We start from the raw sequence: 14,977 nt of genomic DNA on the forward strand, positions 1-14,977 counted from the left end.
CGCCTTTTGCTGGTCCATAATTTAACCCATCTAAAATAATTTGAGTTTAATTGATTTAGATTTAATAATTTATGAATATAATTAATCCAATCAACAATCCAAACAAATTAGAATTGGGTTGGATTCGGTCATTGAATATAAAAAATTATAAAATATTTTAACCAAAACTGATATCTAAACAAATGCCTAAAATTCATACACCTATAATTATTTAACTAAGATTTTAATTTGGACAATATACATACTAAATATTTATTACATATAATTAAAATTTATAATAAATAATGTATAAATAAATATTATGTTTAAAAATTTAAAACTTTTATAAATACATAAATTTAAACATATAAATTATATTTTTAGATTTATAACAAATAATTTACATTATAACACATTATTATCTTATTTATTAATAATTTATTTTTAAAAAAATAAATTTTAATTTATAAATAATTATGATAAATAAAATTTAAATTAAATCAAAAGTTAAAAAAATTTGTTAAATTTTTTTTTGTAAGAAAAACTCATAAAAATATTATTATGATTCGTATTTAATATATAAAAATTAATTAATAAAAAATAATAATAAAATGTGAACATAAGTCATGATATGTATTATCTAATTTTTCATTATTAAACCATATATAATTATATACACACACCTGAAAATATGTTTGACAAGATATTTGAAATACTTACAAACTCTTTTAATCAATTTATAAATTAATTTGACTAAGATGATTTTTTTTTTTTAGGAAAACATAAAATAAAACTTACTTGAAAAGAAAAAAAACTTTACTCTCCATCGTAATTCTAAAGCAGAACTCTACGAAAAAAATAACTCCAAAACAAAACAAATATTCATACTCGGTAAGGTATCATTGAGAATTAAACGTGTTTTTCACGAAGGGAATGGTTTTACACTACGTTTGGCAAAATAAAACAAACAGACCGCAAAGTTGTATCGTACGGTAACGAAAACGAAGCTCACTTTTTTGACGAGTCCTCTGCTAACGGATAACGCCCCGTCAAGGAAATATGAAAAGACAGAAAGCCCAGAAACGATAAGAGCGTGTGCGGGGCACCGGAATATTCCCCGCCGGAACCAACCAGCCACATTTCCGAAAACTATATATACACAGCAACCAAGACTTGAATGTAGCTAACTCATGGGATCAGAGGGTTTTCTCACAGTTTCACCGAAAATGGCAAGTACTCATGGATTATTCCTTTTTATTTATTTTTTTGAATTTTTACTTATCTCGTACTCTTCAAATTATTCTGGTAACATGATTTGCCTGCTTCTCCATGCTTTTGAAAAAAAACATTCAATGAATTAGTGTAGCTAGGCAATAGGGATAGGTATGCCATACACACATTTTAGGGGTTCTCACTCTTTGAGTGGTTCCATGGCACTTAATGAGGCTTAATCCTACCACATAGCCACCACTTTTCCCTTAAATAACCATTACTCTGTGTGTTAAGTGTTAGTAACTGTTAATTGTAAGTATGGGCTTAATACTTAACCACCTCAATAGGTTTATGAGCACTGAAGTGGTTGCCTTCTCTAACTACCCATTTTATGCATGTCAGTATGCCACATCGCTTCAGTTGTTGCCTTTTTGGGTGAAGTTATTATTTTCAGTCTCAACACTTCAATTCTTGTCATGGTGTTCGGTGTTTTGCTTTTACAGTCATTAATTGTTACATGATTTTATCCAGGTAACTTTGTTGTACCAGATGTTGCAAATATGAAATATGAAGTTGAATTTTCCTCCGGGAATGAATTTCTGGAGACTCAGGGTAAGGACTTATCCGACAATGTGCCTGGTGGAAAGGACAAAACTTGTCCTGAACTGGAAGAAGGTATGTGTATCCCACTAGAACGGAGAAGAGAAAAGGTAAGTCGAACAGGTGGTTCATGTTCAAAGAGATCAAGGATGTCTGAATCAGAACATTCCACAAGCCTAAATGAACTAGACGAGTCAAAGGGTATTTCTGAAAAGCTTGGATCGCACCACATAAAGAGTATTTCTCCTAGTATTTTCTTCCCCGAAAAACATGTGTAATTTTCTTTATAATAATATGCTCATAGCCCTTTTTCCTTGATTTTCTTTTGGTATAGAGAAAAGTCAATTTCCGAGGCAAAAGTGTCATTCTACCAAGCGCGGAGAGAAAAGGAACTTTAAAGTGCCTTCTTCTATGGCTAAATATGATTCACGTTGTTTGAAATTGGGTGCCTCAATCTTTGGTTCTGCTTATGAAGGGAACAATTTATTTGGTATGTAATTATTAGGCCTGTTGTACTCTTCTGAAAATGATATATCTCCCATAGTTCATTGTGTTTGAATGATTCACTGTATGCATATTGCTGAGGGACTGAGGGTCATCGGCTCTTGTATCATGTTAGGAATTTGATATAGGTATCGGTGTCATTAAGTTATATGGAAATTCCAACCATTCTATTTAATACATTGGGGAAAGAAAGCCCATCTGTAGCCGCCTAGTTAACTATTGTGCTAAATACTGACATGCTTGCATATTCTCTATGAAGAACTAATTAAGTACGTAACATGTCTGGGGCTTTGCTCTTAGTGTTGTGATGGTAATACTATTGAAGCCAAAAACTGATCTATTTTGCTTCTAGACTTGTCAGCTTCAAACTGATCTAACACGTGTCTGCTATCACTTATCAAGTTGTCATGCTTGTTGTTGTTGTAAGCTTTTCCACCAGAATGCTTTGTGGTTTTTATGATTTGTAGTTGCCAGTACTGAATGGAGATTACATACTTCTCAACTGGAAGTTTTGGATATTGTTGTCAGTTAACTATGGTCTGAAGCACGATATTCAAGATGTCACAAAGCTTATGGATGTGCCATCATTGGATGAACTGCTTAGAGACACTTTTGACTGCCCCAGTTTGAGCAAAGATAAAAGGAAGTTGACGTCAAATACCAGTGGATTTTTTTTTAATTCAGTTAGAAAGGCTTGCTCTCTCCTGCAGCTCCCAAAGTCTGTCCAATCCCAAAATATGGCGGAGATTGATAGCTCCTTTTACAAGAAAATATCCACTAGTCAAATGAGTTCAGTTTGTGTTGTAGAAAGTATTAGCAATGGGGATAAAGAGCAGTCTTTCACATCAGATATGTCTGCATGTCACAAGGTTAGTATTTCATAGTTAATATTAAATAGATTCATGTTTGTAAAAAGTTTTAGCTCAACAGCACTGTGGTATTCAAATCATGATGAACCACCTCATGTGCAGCATAAAAGCTGCACTGGAGCGCTCAAATTCTTTGGTCACTAAGATAACCTTTTGCTTGTGCTTGTTCTTTAGTTCCAACGCAAATTTACCTTCAGTGATAGTAAATGTACAACTATATATATAATGGTAATGTGATTTATACTCTGTAGCACTTGACATCCAGGATCTTTGTGCTGAAAACGAATGTCCCTCTAGTCCACTAGACTTTCCATTATATCAACCTAAGAATGTCTTGGAACGGATTGCACTCCCTCCATCCCAGGACTTGGAATCTTTGCTTCTTGACGTGTCCAAGCTTGGTGTTCCTGCAAAGAATAGTAAGAATCTACTTCCAGGCAAGCAGGTATCTCGTCAACCTAGCTTGCCAGCCTTTCCATGGTCACATGCTTTTGGAACCCATTCTAGAATTAATTCAGACACTGTTAAGTTATCAACAAATAGAAGCACATGCCAAGGTAAATGGGCAAGGATAGGTGTAATTTCTAGCTCTACTGATATTGGTCGTGGTTGTTTCACAAACCTTGATTCATTCAGTTATGATCAGAGCCTTGTTCCTTCAACTGGTAGTTCAAACAATAAAGTTTGCCCATCTTCATTTGCTAACGTTTCTCTCTGTCAGTGGAATTCCTCATCTCCTGAAACACATTCTAAAGATTCCAAGGCTACTGCAGGTACAATTTTTTCTTCAGCTACCTGAATTTCTGTTCCTGTATATATCTAACTTATTTTCCCTCTCCATCACTATATGATGTTATTCAGTAAAACAAATCATTTGCATATGTGCACACGTGTCTAACTATATCTCTATACAGTTTTCCTTCTTTTGTACGATCTTTTCCTTGGTTGGGCAACGTGCACCTTCAGGAAAAATCAGTCAAAATTTCCCTTCACGTTATTTCCATCATGAACTATGTTTGTCACAAATTGTATTTTAAATCTTATAATCTAGCGACCGTGAACAGTGAGGACTCAGATTTTAGGCCTGACCTGTTTAACATTTTTACATAAATAATTTGCTGAAGTTGCAAGTGGTGTTAGGTGTCTCTGTCTTTGCCCCTGCTTAATATTTTAGTCTGTGGCAGGTGCGCACTGTCCAAGGTTATTAGAAGCTGCACAGACCCTGTATGAAATTGCAAGTTACTCACCAAGATGGAATTCATATGGAACTATAAGGTTGCAGAAGACTTCACATAAGGCCATGAAAGGTAAAAACTTAAAGCCAAGGACGGAGCCAAGGGGGGACCTACGGGTGCCACGGCCCCCCCAACAATTTTAATTTTTTTTTATATACATATATATTACTATATGGCACCCCCTATTTTTAATATAAACTCATATGTATAATTAAATGAATAACCCAAATTTATTTTTTTATTCAACTTTTGGACTTCTGGTACGGCCTGCTATGTGGTATCACTTTGGAATTTTTTTTTTATTAAAAAAATGTAGCGCCTCATTTGATCATTCCAATTCTTGCCTTCTCAATTCTCAAGTAACACTGGCAATAGGAATAGGATTGGGTAGTGACTATTGACTAGTTAGCATCACAATTCACAGCTTGCACCACGTCAATCAATAATCATCAATTCGTCATTGATTCTTATTTCATAACAACACCTGCACCGCATCATTGGTTCTTCAATCTCTCCTTGGCTCCTTGCGTCTTCAATCTCTCTTTTTATTTTAGTTCTTCAAAAGGTAAATTAACACTTCTTTTTTGTTACTAATATTTTAATGAATGTTTTCTTTTAATTGTTTTAATATTTTCCCCTTTGCTATTATGCTGAAAACCCTTTTCCCCTCAATTTAATTAGAATTTGTTAAGAGTGTTACTGTGTTAGTGTTGTTGCCTATTTCGTATGATTTTTATAGTTTTAAATTCTTTTAGGTTCAATGAAGATGAGGAAGACAACTATTGAATCATTTTTCAAAAGAAAAGAGAGAGATGATGAAGAAACACTGTCTAATACACCAATTTCAAATTTAGATACAAATGTTGATGATGTTGCTGAAGTTGATGAGCAACAGCCACCTCCTCCCAAAGCTTTGAGGACTGAACAAGAAACAATTGAGAGTGGTACCTTGATTCGCGATCCTGGAAAACGTTTACAAATTTGGAACTATCCTATTAATCAACAAGATGATATTCGTAGGGCGTATGTGAAGTTTGGACCATATCAATTTTTAATGGATTTGTATCCACTTTCAGGTCTTGAAGATCATCCTCGCCGATTTCAAGCTCATTGGTTTAGAATGTTTTCTTGGTTAGAATATTCACCGGAAAAAGATGCTGCCTATTGTTTTCCATGTTTTTTATTTTCTAAAAAACCAAGTCCATTCACTTCGGCAGGATTTAGAAATTGGAAGAAAGTGAATAATGGAAAAGATTGTGCATTTTTATCTCACATGGGGAAAAATATTAATTCTGTTCACAATGCTGCTCTTAGATGTTTAGAAGATTTCAAGAATCAATCATGCCACATTGATAAAGTGTTGAACAAGCAAACTTCACAGCAAATTCTAAGCAATCGGTTGCGTCTTAAAGTATCCATCGATGTGGTTAAATGGTTGACATTTCAAGCTTGTGCTTTTAGAGGACGTGATGAGAGTTTGTGGTCAACAAATCGAGGTAACTTTCTTGAAATGATTAAACTCTTAGCTTCTTATAATAACGAAGTAGATCAAGTTGTCTTGGAGAATGCTCCTCAAAATGCAAAATACACTTCACCTACTATTCAAAAAGAAATTTTAAATGTTTTTGCTAGAAGGGTGCAAAATGAAATTCGAGAAGAGATTGGTGATGCAAAATTTTGTTTGATTATTGATGAAGCTCGAGATGAATCTAAGAGAGAACAAATGGCTATTGTTATTAGATTTGTTGATAAGAATGGATTTGTTAAAGAGCGCTTCTTGGATTTAGTACATGTGAAAGATACTACATCATCCACTCTTAAGCAAGAAATCTGTTTAGTATTGTCTAATCATAATCTCAACATTGAAAATATTAGAGGCCAAGGATATGATGGAGCTAGTAATATGCGTGGAGAGTGGAATGGTTTGCAAGCTCTTATTCTTCAAGAATGTCCTTATGCATATTATGTACATTGTTTGGCTCATCAGTTACAATTAGCTCTTGTTGCTGCATCTAAAGATTCAAGTGATGTTCATGCTTTTTTTCAAAACTTGAGTAGGATTGTTAATGTTGTGTGTTCTTCTTGCAAACGCAATGATGAGTTACATGATGCTTATGAGACTGAAATTGCACGTTTGGTTGCAAATGATGAGATTGAAACTGGGAGGGGAGCTAATCAAATTGGCACACTACAAAGACCTGGAGATACTAGATGGAGTTCTCATTTCAATTCAATATGTAGCCTTCTACGCATGTTTAATGCAACTACTTCAGTTCTTGAAGATTTGGTGGTTAATGGAACTGGCTCTCAACGAGGTGATGCTACTTATGCTTTCAGAGTATTGATGTCTTTTGAATTTGTTTTCATTTTACATGTTATGAAAGAAATTATGGGAATCACAGACAAGCTTTGTCAAGCTTTGCAGCAAAAGAATCAAGACATTGTGAATGCTATGTGTTTGGTTTCTAGCACAAAGTCACTAATTCAAAAGTTAAGGGATTTTGGTTGGGATTCTCTTTTAGAAAATGTTAACTCTTTTTGCAATAGCCGAGGTGTACCAATTCCTGATATGAGTGCTACTTACTCTGACATAATTCGAACTCGGCTTAAAAAGGATTCTGTGACAGTTGAGCATCATTATCGTGTAGATATATTTACTGCAGCGATAGATTATCAATTGAAAGAATTGAATAGTAGATTCAGCGAGCAATCAACTGAACTTCTTATGTTGAGTGTAGCTTTGGATCCTAAAGATGCATTCAAATCATTTAATGCTTGTGATATTTGTAGTCTAGCTAAGAAATTTTACTCTTCAGATTTTTCTGACCAAGAAATGATTCATATGGAATATGAATTGCAACATTATGAGTTTGATGTGCCAAAGGATCCCAAATTTCATAATTTGTCAACTCTTGGTGAATTATGTCAAAAACTAGTAGAGGTTGGCAAATCAAATGTTTATCCTTTAATTGATCGATTGATACGACTTGTTCTTACTCTGCCCGTGTCAACAGCAACTACAGAACGTGCTTTTTCAGCTATGAAGATTATAAAAACAAGTTTGCGCAACAAGGTTGAGTGTTTTTTAGAATTTTTCTACTAAAAATAAAGAATATTTCTCATTAAAGAAGCACGTTCTGTAGTTGCTGTTGACACGGGCAGAGTAAGAACAAGTCGTATCAATCGATCAATTAAAGGATAAACATTTGATTTGCCAACCTCTACTAGTTTTTGACATAATTCACCAAGAGTTGACAAATTATGAAATTTGGGATCCTTTGGCACATCAAACTCATAATGTTGCAATTCATATTCCATATGAATCATTTCTTGGTCAGAAAAATCTGAAGAGTAAAATTTCTTAGCTAGACTACAAATATCACAAGCATTAAATGATTTGAATGCATCTTTAGGATCCAAAGCTACACTCAACATAAGAAGTTCAGTTGATTGCTCGCTGAATCTACTATTCAATTCTTTCAATTGATAATCTATCGCTGCAGTAAATATATCTACACGATAATGATGCTCAACTGTCACAGAATCCTTTTTAAGCCGAGTTCGAATTATGTCAGAGTAAGTAGCACTCATATCAGGAATTGGTACACCTCGGCTATTGCAAAAAGAGTTAACATTTTCTAAAAGAGAATCCCAACCAAAATCCCTTAACTTTTGAATTAGTGACTTTGTGCTAGAAACCAAACACATAGCATTCACAATGTCTTGATTCTTTTGCTGCAAAGCTTGACAAAGCTTGTCTGTGATTCCCATAATTTCTTTCATAACATGTAAAATGAAAACAAATTCAAAAGACATCAATACTCTGAAAGCATAAGTAGCATCACCTCGTTGAGAGCCAGTTCCATTAACCACCAAATCTTCAAGAACTGAAGTAGTTGCATTAAACATGCGTAGAAGGCTACATATTGAATTGAAATGAGAACTCCATCTAGTATCTCCAGGTCTTTGTAGTGTGCCAATTTGATTAGCTCCCCTCCCAGTTTCAATCTCATCATTTGCAACCAAACGTGCAATTTCAGTCTCATAAGCATCATGTAACTCATCATTGCGTTTGCAAGAAGAACACACAACATTAACAATCCTACTCAAGTTTTGAAAAAAAGCATGAACATCACTTGAATCTTTAGATGCAGCAACAAGAGCTAATTGTAACTGATGAGCCAAACAATGTACATAATATGCATAAGGACATTCTTGAAGAATAAGAGCTTGCAAACCATTCCACTCTCCACGCATATTACTAGCTCCATCATATCCTTGGCCTCTAATATTTTCAATGTTGAGATTATGATTAGACAATACTAAACAGATTTCTTGCTTAAGAGTGGATGATGTAGTATCTTTCACATGTACTAAATCCAAGAAGCGCTCTTTAACAAATCCATTCTTATCAACAAATCTAATAACAATAGCCATTTGTTCTCTCTTAGATTCATCTCGAGCTTCATCAATAATCAAACAAAATTTTGCATCACCAATCTCTTCTCGAATTTCATTTTGCACCCTTCTAGCAAAAACATTTAAAATTTCTTTTTGAATAGTAGGTGAAGTGTATTTTGCATTTTGAGGAGCATTCTCCAAGACAACTTGATCTACTTCGTTATTATAAGAAGCTAAGAGTTTAATCATTTCAAGAAAGTTACCTCGATTTGTTGACCACAAACTCTCATCACGTCCTCTAAAAGCACAAGCTTGAAATGTCAACCATTTAACCACATCGATGGATACTTTAAGACGCAACCGATTGCTTAGAATTTGCTGTGAAGTTTGCTTGTTCAACACTTTATCAATGTGGCATGATTGATTCTTGAAATCTTCTAAACATCTAAGAGCAGCATTGTGAACAGAATTAATATTTTTCCCCATGTGAGATAAAAATGCACAATCTTTTCCATTATTCACTTTCTTCCAATTTCTAAATCCTGCCGAAGTGAATGGACTTGGTTTTTTAGAAAATAAAAAACATGGAAAACAATAGGCAGCATCTTTTTCCGGTGAATATTCTAACCAAGAAAACATTCTAAACCAATGAGCTTGAAATCGGCGAGGATGATCTTCAAGACCTGAAAGTGGATACAAATCCATTAAAAATTGATATGGTCCAAACTTCACATACGCCCTACGAATATCATCTTGTTGATTAATAGGATAGTTCCAAATTTGTAAACGTTTTCCAGGATCGCGAATCAAGGTACCACTCTCAATTGTTTCTTGTTCAGTCCTCAAAGCTTTGGGAGGAGGTGGCTGTTGCTCATCAACTTCAGCAACATCATCAACATTTGTATCTAAATTTGAAATTGGTGTATTAGACAGTGTTTCTTCATCATCTCTCTCTTTTCTTTTGAAAAATGATTCAATAGTTGTCTTCCTCATCTTCATTGAACCTAAAAGAATTTAAAACTATAAAAATCATACGAAATAGGCAACAACACTAACACAGTAACACTCTTAACAAATTCTAATTAAATTGAGGGGAAAAAGGTTTTCAGCATAATAGCAAAGGGGAAAATATTAAAACAATTAAAAGAAAACATTCATTAAAATATTAGTAACAAAAAAGAAGTGTTAATTTACCTTTTGAAGAACTAAAATAAAAAGAGAGATTGAAGACGCAAGGAGCCAAGGAGAGATTGAAGAACCAATGATGCGGTGCAGGTGTTGTTATGAAATAAGAATCAATGACGAATTGATGATTATTGATTGACGTGGTGCAAGCTGTGAATTGTGATGCTAACTAGTCAATAGTCACTACCCAATCCTATTCCTATTGCCAGTGTTACTTGAGAATTGAGAAGGCAAGAATTGGAATGATCAAATGAGGCGCTACATTTTTAAAAAAAAAAAAAATTCCAAAGTGATACCACATAGCAGGCCGTACCAGAAGTCCAAAAGTTGAATAAAAAAATAAATTTGGGTTATTCATTTAATTATACATATGAGTTTATATTAAAAATAGGGGGTGCCATATAGTAATATATATGTATATAAAAAAAAATTAAAATTGTTGGGGGGGCCGTGGCACCCGTAGGTCCCCCCTTGGCTCCGTCCTTGATATGATGGATGTGACCTAAACTTTTCAATTCATTAATTTGGTGCTTATGTATTGATCTGATGGATGTGACCTAAATTTTTCAATTCATGGATAATGCATGGGTCGTTAAAAACATTTTCCCGCTGTAGTTTGCCACAAACATGTAGTCTGGTAATTTGAAGTGTTTGCTATTGACTATTGAGCTTATTAAAGCACAGGAAAATAATGAATTTCATTTCATTTTATTTATTTATTTATTTGAGAAAGACACACTGAATTTCATTCTAGATGAAAAGTGGAATTCAGTAAAAACGAGTTGAAATACTATCAATGCGAAAGATATAATTTGAGAAATTAAACTTTGGTAAAATCCACCAATAAACCAATAAAGTAGTCTGTTATCTCTCTCATAACCACGATGGCCTAAAATGTATTGTCTCATCTGAAAATATTAAAATAGACGAAGTAGAAAAGTACAAGGGTCACGAAAACATTTGATCGAGTAGTAAGACGAGTGCCATGGCAAAGGCAGAATCAAAGCCTGGGTGCACAATTAACTGAAAAATCTCAATCCCAAAAGAGACGTTTTTGGTGTTAGCTTCCTTCCTCCTAATTTCAGCCACCACTCTTCTGCACTCATCCAACACCTTACACGTACGATGTGCGTAGGAACCCTCTATAGTAAACGCAGCACAACGCTTATCTGAAAGTGAGGCTCCGCGGTACACGTAGGCCTTAACGTTGGTGTTGCCATGTAAAATATTCACATGCTTCCGTACACAACAAATTGGACTCTCTAACTTACTTCTACGCTGGTTCCCCACTTCCCCTTCATACACAAACCAACTATCTAACAATCCAAGCTTCTGCAAAATAAAGAAGAAAAAGTATAATTAAACTATTACTTTTCGTTATATATAAAGAAATGAAAAGAAATAAGAGAAAGTGAAGGAGTGATAATTAAAATATGACATAAAGAATAATTAAGAGATACCCTGCGGCGGCACATGGTGAGAATAGATTTTCCTGAAGCATCCATGAGAGTGACTTCGTTGGGTCGACCTATATAATTGTCGACACGATACACAAGATTCCCATAAGAATCAATCACCGTGAACCCTTTGCAACTCATGACCAAGGATTTTCTCCAAACTGTTAGGGATGTGCACAAGCTTTTTACCTCATCATCATGCTCACGTTCTTGTTCCTCGTGCACTGCTCTTGACACGGATTTTAGCCTAGGAAACACCTTCATGATCTTATCTCTCTTCTTTCAAATCCACACTCTCTTACTTTCTACCTTGCTAGATTCTCTGCCTTAAGTTTGAACGTGGCCAAGGGACATATTTATAAGCAAATGATACTCGTGGAACCAATTGTACGACAAATAACATCTACAATATCTATCTCTTTTTTATCATTAATAAATAATGCATGAGATGGTGTTAAACAAAATTTGTACAATTTATTATAATCATTTTCCTATTATAAAAAAAATAATGATACAACATATTTGCTCTCTTTAAATTATTATTATTATTATTATTATTATTTTTTGTATAAACCTGGCTTAAGGCCGAGCTCAACCGAGTTCATTAGACAACTTTGACCGAGATGACCATTTAGTCAAATTAAAGTAAATATATGAAATGCTGAGGTGTGACATCGGAGAAGAAAGATTGGTAATACACCTCAGCATATCAATGACATTGAATATGACTCAACCGCCGATAACCCTCAAAAACTAACTAAACAACAGTTACACGGTTACTCAAGAACGGCCACAGGTAATAATATATGCAATACATGAGATATGAGAGATAACTAACTTGATCTTCAGGGTCCTTTTTGAAGGTACATCCGAGACGCTTGGGCAGGAAGACCGGAGAGAAGGAATTCACCCCAGTGACCGATCTCATCTGACCTTGACTGAATCGAACAAGGAAGACGACTTATCCGAGTTAGGGATCCAACCTGATTCGTGTAAGTACATTATTATTATTATTATTACTATTATTATTATTATTATTATTATTATTATTATTATTATTATTATTATTATTATTATTATTATTATTATTATTATTATTATTATTATTATTATTCGTGGTAACAAGGACGACGTTAAAAAGAAAATAAAAAATGGTTTTGTTGGTTTTCCTTTTCCAATTCTGCTGCTACCAACATGGGTGACAATATGACATGTAGACAATACCCACCCTTATAAGCATACAGACTCTTTCTGGGAGGAACACGTGTTATTGTATAGGTCCAGGATGTTGACATGTCATTTTAAAGCCAGACTATTATTAGTTCTTTCTTTTTGGGGCTTTATACTATTACTAACATTCTGTGACTTGTCTAACTTATCCGATATTTGTTATTAGTTCATTGAAGATGATCGGTATAGTTCACAAGGTTATACTATAGAATAAAATTAACAGATTTTATTTAATTTTTAAAAATTAATATTATGTGTGGCTGCATATATTTAAAAATAATGTAAAGTACAAAAACGTTAATCTTCTTGAAATGGGAATTAATGGCATCTTCATGCAGTTTGTTTATTTGGTAGTGTTATATATATGTATATCATTTATTGCTTAAAAAAAATAGTCCTTTTTAACGTGTGAGATTTCTTTAAAAAGCAGTCTTCTCTTTCGTTTTCATCAGCTACATGTGCGTATCTAGTATCAATATTTAGTTTTGCTAAGACGGATTGAAGAGATATTTCGAGATCGAAGAAGAAAAGTATTGACGTTGAAATTCTTCAAGTGGTGTTGGAAAGGTGACACGTGGCCCAATTATTCGTATTTCCTAGTTACGTGCATAGGTAGAAATTCTTTATTGAGAAAGAGAAGGAAATACGAACAAGAAGTAATAATCCACATTCTAGAGGGAGGACTGACTACTGAGGAGTAAATTCAATATATAATTTATATACTCAAATATATTTATCATGAATTTTAATTATATTATAATTTATATATAATATTCATTTATATAAAAAAAAGTATTTATAAATAATAATGAAAATACTATAATAATAATTATATTATAAATACAAACACTAATGTTTCTTATATTTTAAATAATTACACAAATTTAACAAATATATTAAATGCGGGTTAGTTTTATAACAATCGCCGAATAAAGAGGGAGAATAATGAAATGGGTAAAAACAGTTGAGAAAGTAGAAATGGGCTACCAGTACCAGCTGAGCCAATGGTGTAGTCTTTCAATTGGTCAAACAGCTGAAACTTGCATATGTGGTCATACGGTGTGTGCTGCAATTCAAATACTTAAGAGCATCGCACCAATAGGTTTGACCAAAAACAATGAGGGGACCTCATTGATAAATAATATTATGTTTAATTATACCTTTTAACTTTTGTTAGTTTTAGGTGTGTATGATTTTGATTTTTTTAAGTTTTTTTACACCAATTTTTTAAGTTAATTAAGCTAGCTTATTTATTTAAAAAAAAATAAACAAATTTAGTTTCACTAGGAACATTCATTTACTTTTTATTAAGGAACTTTCACTTACTTAATTAAAACCATATGTCTATTCTAATTTTGTCTTACATTAATTGAAAATCTTATACTATGTGTAAACTAAAGAAATTAATCATGGTATTAAACCAATAAAATTAATAATGACTATGGAAAAGAGAAGATTTTTGTGTCTTTCTATATTTTCTTTAAAATAAAACATGAAAAAAGAGATAGAAAGAGGAAGTTAAATAATAAAAAAAAATGTAATTGAAAAATAAACTTTTGGGTTAATTATGTTATGACACGCGTCACGGGGAGAGGTAAAGATACGTTTAAAGGGGAGTCAAATAAAAATAATAATAAAAAATACCATTTTCTTATTGACATATTATAGATATACACCAAATTAAAATGGAACAATTGCTAAGTTTTTTGATTAAATTAATCAACCGGTTTTTATTTATTTATTTAATAGTTGAAGTGGAATAGCTGTGATGAGATTGTATATATCTTCTTGTAGTGGGAAGCAGATAAAAAGATGGTATAAGATTTCCTTGACATTGGAAGCCAGTAGCATGGAAGCTAAGGGTGGTGGCCAACATGAGTATCCATGGTAATAAAATATATAATGTAAGAAGTAAGAAATATAGAATAATAGTTTGTTGTTGTGATTAAATATAGAGAAGAAGTGATGTGATGGGGATAGGAAATCTAATGTTCTGTAGCACACATCATGAACAGCCATGCCATGTGTGGACTTGTCTTGTGGAAGGTTTCTTCAAACACGTCTTTCCTCTTTTAATTTGTGGTTAAATAGAACAAGAGCCAAAGCTTTCCAACCGACCCGTGCCGCATTTGGTTACGCTTGCTTTCTATTAATTTGGTGCATTACACTTTTATGCCTAGTCTCTCTACTCTACCCCAAAAGGATTAGATACTTCCAGATTTCACTCTACCAAATCAAATATCTATTACTTCTCTATCACTGCACATGCATACCTTCGCAAAATCATCCCTCCTGCGATCTCAAT

General features: G+C 33.5%; 3 protein-coding genes across 6 annotated transcripts; 1 reads left to right on the forward strand and 2 right to left on the reverse strand.

The window, feature by feature from the left end:
- The first annotated feature begins 907 nt into the window (after nt 1–907).
- Nucleotides 908–10,704, forward strand: LOC109792135 (uncharacterized). 4 transcript variants are annotated; one of them, XM_083067224.1, is made up of 7 exons: nt 908–1,208; nt 1,723–2,028; nt 2,126–2,281; nt 2,824–3,164; nt 3,430–3,937; nt 4,349–4,471; nt 5,155–10,704. In XM_083067224.1, exons 2-7 carry the CDS (start codon nt 1,752–1,754, stop codon nt 7,500–7,502), a joined length of 3,753 nt encoding a protein of 1,250 aa, XP_082923350.1. In that variant the 5' UTR covers nt 908–1,208; nt 1,723–1,751; the 3' UTR covers nt 7,503–10,704. The 4 variants fall into 4 exon arrangements, with proteins under 4 accessions (XP_082923350.1, XP_082923349.1, XP_082923351.1 ...); XM_083067223.1 differs by lacking the exon at nt 908–1,208 and adding an exon at nt 1,232–1,626; XM_083067225.1 differs by lacking the exons at nt 908–1,208; nt 1,723–2,028 and adding an exon at nt 2,648–2,717 and having other exon boundaries at nt 2,127–2,281.
- Nucleotides 7,522–9,799, reverse strand: LOC145953562 (uncharacterized). The gene is made up of 2 exons (XM_083067539.1): nt 7,619–9,799; nt 7,522–7,545 (listed from the first exon to the last, which is right to left on the reverse strand). The coding sequence occupies exons 1-2, from the start codon at nt 9,797–9,799 to the stop codon at nt 7,522–7,524; spliced, it is 2,205 nt and encodes a 734-aa protein (XP_082923665.1).
- A 166-nt stretch (nt 10,705–10,870) lies between the features above and the next one.
- On the reverse strand, nt 10,871–11,798 carry LOC109789996 (protein LURP-one-related 17). The gene is made up of 2 exons (XM_020349080.3): nt 11,446–11,798; nt 10,871–11,317 (listed from the first exon to the last, which is right to left on the reverse strand). Exons 1-2 carry the CDS (start codon nt 11,704–11,706, stop codon nt 10,934–10,936), a joined length of 645 nt encoding a protein of 214 aa, XP_020204669.1. The 5' UTR covers nt 11,707–11,798; the 3' UTR covers nt 10,871–10,933.
- Nucleotides 11,799–14,977: the final 3,179 nt, after the last annotated feature.

This window comes from Cajanus cajan, chromosome 11, assembly GCF_000230855.2.
Source record: "Cajanus cajan strain Asha chromosome 11, NIPB_CcT2T_4, whole genome shotgun sequence".
Classification (NCBI taxonomy): domain Eukaryota; kingdom Viridiplantae; phylum Streptophyta; class Magnoliopsida; order Fabales; family Fabaceae; genus Cajanus; species Cajanus cajan.

Bases quoted from the DNA above. Each gene is read 5' to 3' on its own strand.
- LOC109792135 (XM_083067223.1), top strand. From the start codon at position 1,587: ATGTCAGTATGCCACATCGCTTCAGTTGTTGCCTTTTTGG. The intron at 2,282-2,823 runs GTATGTAATTAT...TATTGTTGTCAG, and splicing joins TGAAGGGAACAATTTATTTG to TTAACTATGGTCTGAAGCAC. The intron at 3,938-4,348 runs GTACAATTTTTT...AGTCTGTGGCAG, and splicing joins AGATTCCAAGGCTACTGCAG to GTGCGCACTGTCCAAGGTTA.
- LOC145953562 (XM_083067539.1), bottom strand. From the start codon at position 9,799: ATGAAGATGAGGAAGACAACTATTGAATCATTTTTCAAAAGAAAAGAG. The intron at 7,546-7,618 runs GTTGGCAAATCA...CCGTGTCAACAG, and splicing joins TATGTCAAAAACTAGTAGAG to CAACTACAGAACGTGCTTCT.
- LOC109789996 (XM_020349080.3), bottom strand. From the start codon at position 11,706: ATGAAGGTGTTTCCTAGGCTAAAATCCGTGTCAAGAGCAGTGCACGAG. The intron at 11,318-11,445 runs GTATCTCTTAAT...TTTATTTTGCAG, and splicing joins TCACCATGTGCCGCCGCAGG to AAGCTTGGATTGTTAGATAG.